Here is a 2346-nt window from a genome sequence, read left to right on the forward strand (position 1 = left end):
TGGAGACACACGTGCCATAGAAACTGGCCACAGCAGTGAAATGGGAAGCACGGGTTGAGGCAGCTCAGTGCCTGCCTTCTGCACAGCAAAGCCACAGGATGATTCTTGCTCTGCACCTGTAGAGAAGTGAGGATGAAGTGGAAGCAGCAGAGGGTGACCTCACCAATACTGAATGTGATGACATCCTTGTTGGCAGAAGTGCCAGCACAAGCCATGTCCAGGAGGAGGGGTGGCAGATGACTGAACTGGTGCATGTGCCTGGGTGCGCAGTAAACCAAGTGGGACGTGATCTTCTCATTCCCCTGCATGCTCTTTATGAGAGCAATTTGATCTCCCTCAGAAATACACCGTTTCACTGTCCTCATTTCTGTGCTGACTGCCCACAGTTCCCACAGGTTTAGCTCCAGTTTCCAGCCTCAATTCATTCAGCAGAATGAGTGACTTTTCCCCGCTGATGCCTCCAGGCCATGGCCCGAGATTTGGTGATGGAGGAAAGAGGTCACCCCAAAGCCTGTTCCCTGCATTACCACTCCTGCTATTCTGCAGAGCCAATCATCTTCTGGAACTCCACACCCACTACCCAACCACCCCAGCACAGCTCCGGCCATAGCAAGAGGAACACCCTTCCTCAAAAGCTCATAGGGCTGCTGCCCCCTCAGGGCCTCCTGCCTTTCTGGGCATCCATGAGCAGAGGCAGAGCAGGGCAACGCCTGATGCTCATTGGCAGCAGAGCAGCCCGGGATGCCTTCCTCAGCTCCAAGGGATGGTTCCCAAAAGAGAAGCCCCTGCAAGCCATCCCAACCTCCCACTCCTCTGAGAATGGAGACGGGTCTCCTTGTGCTCTCAATCCCTTCCATCCCTTCTCCCTTGAAAGCCAGGCAGTGTCCCTAGAGGGAAGGACCACGTGGATGCCAGGCTTGAATGCAACAGAACTTTAATGATTCAAAAGAGGGAAACAAAGTCATTCCACATGGAGGCCACCAATGCGTGGGGCCCCAAGGGCAGCTGTGAGTCTGCTGTCCTTGGCTATGGAGAAGTTCCCACATCATGTCTGTCATCCTGGCCCACAGAAGGAGATGAGACAGACAGTCCCTAGCAGGCTGGCATTAGGGGGACAAGGGGATCCAAAGCAAACAAGGAAAAGGGAGAGAAAGGCAAAGCCATTCCGCTGTGTTGAAAACAACACTCAAAAGATCAATCCGCTGCCCAGCACCGTGTTCTGAGTTCCTCAGGGAGCCTCTTCTTGGGGCTTTCCTATAATCTTTATCAGAGGAGGGACCTTCTTCCACAGTAGCGGCTGGAAATACCAGAGAGGTCACAGCACCCAGAGGTGATGGGCACTCCATCACAGCTGAGGATGCTGCCAACAGCAGCGGAGGTGGAGGATCCCACAACGGTGTTCTGTGGGAAGGAGCTGAGGATGGGGCCAGGCAGGGTCACCACCACAGGAGAGGGCTCGATGACGACGGTGGAGTTCTGGCACTGCCTGACACAGGGCTCATTGCAGCTGTTGGCCAGAGGTGTTGGGCCACAGGGCCGGCAGGGCAGGCACTGGTTGTAGCAGGACATGTCTCTAAGGGTAGAGGTGCACCTGACAGAGAAGCAGGGAGGAAAGAGAGCACAAGGGTGGGTGAGAAGCAGCCTGGTTACCCTGTCACAAAGGATCTAAGGCCACTAATGAGTGGAGAGATGGAAGCTGTGTTAAGGAGACACATTGTTATCAATGGTCTACAAATTGGAGCCTGGCCCATGGAGGGTCTCGTAATTTGTAAACCAGGGCCACCACAGCTACATCCCAGCTACTCTCTTTGCAGAACTTCCCCACACTTCCCTCTAGCATGACAGGGAGCTCCAGGACACAGAAAAGAAGAGAGGCAATACCAGCTGAGAGGTCCATCGAGGAGACATATCACTTTGGAAGAGGAGGAGAAGGAGCTTCAGACTCACCTGGTTCCCAAGGAGAAGGAGGCCAGAGAAGTGGATGAGAAAGCAGGGACTTGGGCTGGCTTTTATACCTGCCCTTCATTGCCGCAGCACCAGAGGCATCCTTTGCGGAGGTAACAATTTTTGCACAAGCTCATCTTGAATGCAAACCATCACAGCTAATGATATGGGCTGTGCTTTGGTCTCCTGCACTGCTGCCTTTTAATTTCCAGAGTTGTACCATACCCATTCCTCAATCAAAGTTTCCTGTGATCACTGGGATGAAAGGCCCCAGGATTTCCAGGGCAGGAACGCAGCAGTGTAGGCAGAAGACTCAGTTCAAGTGCTGAGTGGGTCCAGAGGAGGCAAGTGACACCAGCCTGGGTCACTTCAGTGGAGCTGTTTGGTGTCGTTCTCTGGAAG

At 53.7% G+C, this 2346-nt stretch overlaps 1 protein-coding gene across 1 annotated transcript; it reads right to left on the reverse strand.

Moving 5' to 3' along the window:
- Positions 1 to 1266: 1266 nt before the first annotated feature.
- LOC134524717 (feather keratin Cos1-1/Cos1-3/Cos2-1-like) lies at positions 1267 to 1569 on the reverse strand. Its single transcript, XM_063354898.1, has one exon. The coding sequence runs from the start codon at positions 1567 to 1569 to the stop codon at positions 1267 to 1269; it is 303 nt and encodes a 100-aa protein (XP_063210968.1).
- Positions 1570 to 2346: the final 777 nt, after the last annotated feature.

The sequence above is a fragment of the Chroicocephalus ridibundus genome, chromosome 17 (genome assembly GCF_963924245.1).
Source record: "Chroicocephalus ridibundus chromosome 17, bChrRid1.1, whole genome shotgun sequence".
In the NCBI taxonomy this organism is placed as follows: Eukaryota; Metazoa; Chordata; class Aves; order Charadriiformes; family Laridae; genus Chroicocephalus; species Chroicocephalus ridibundus.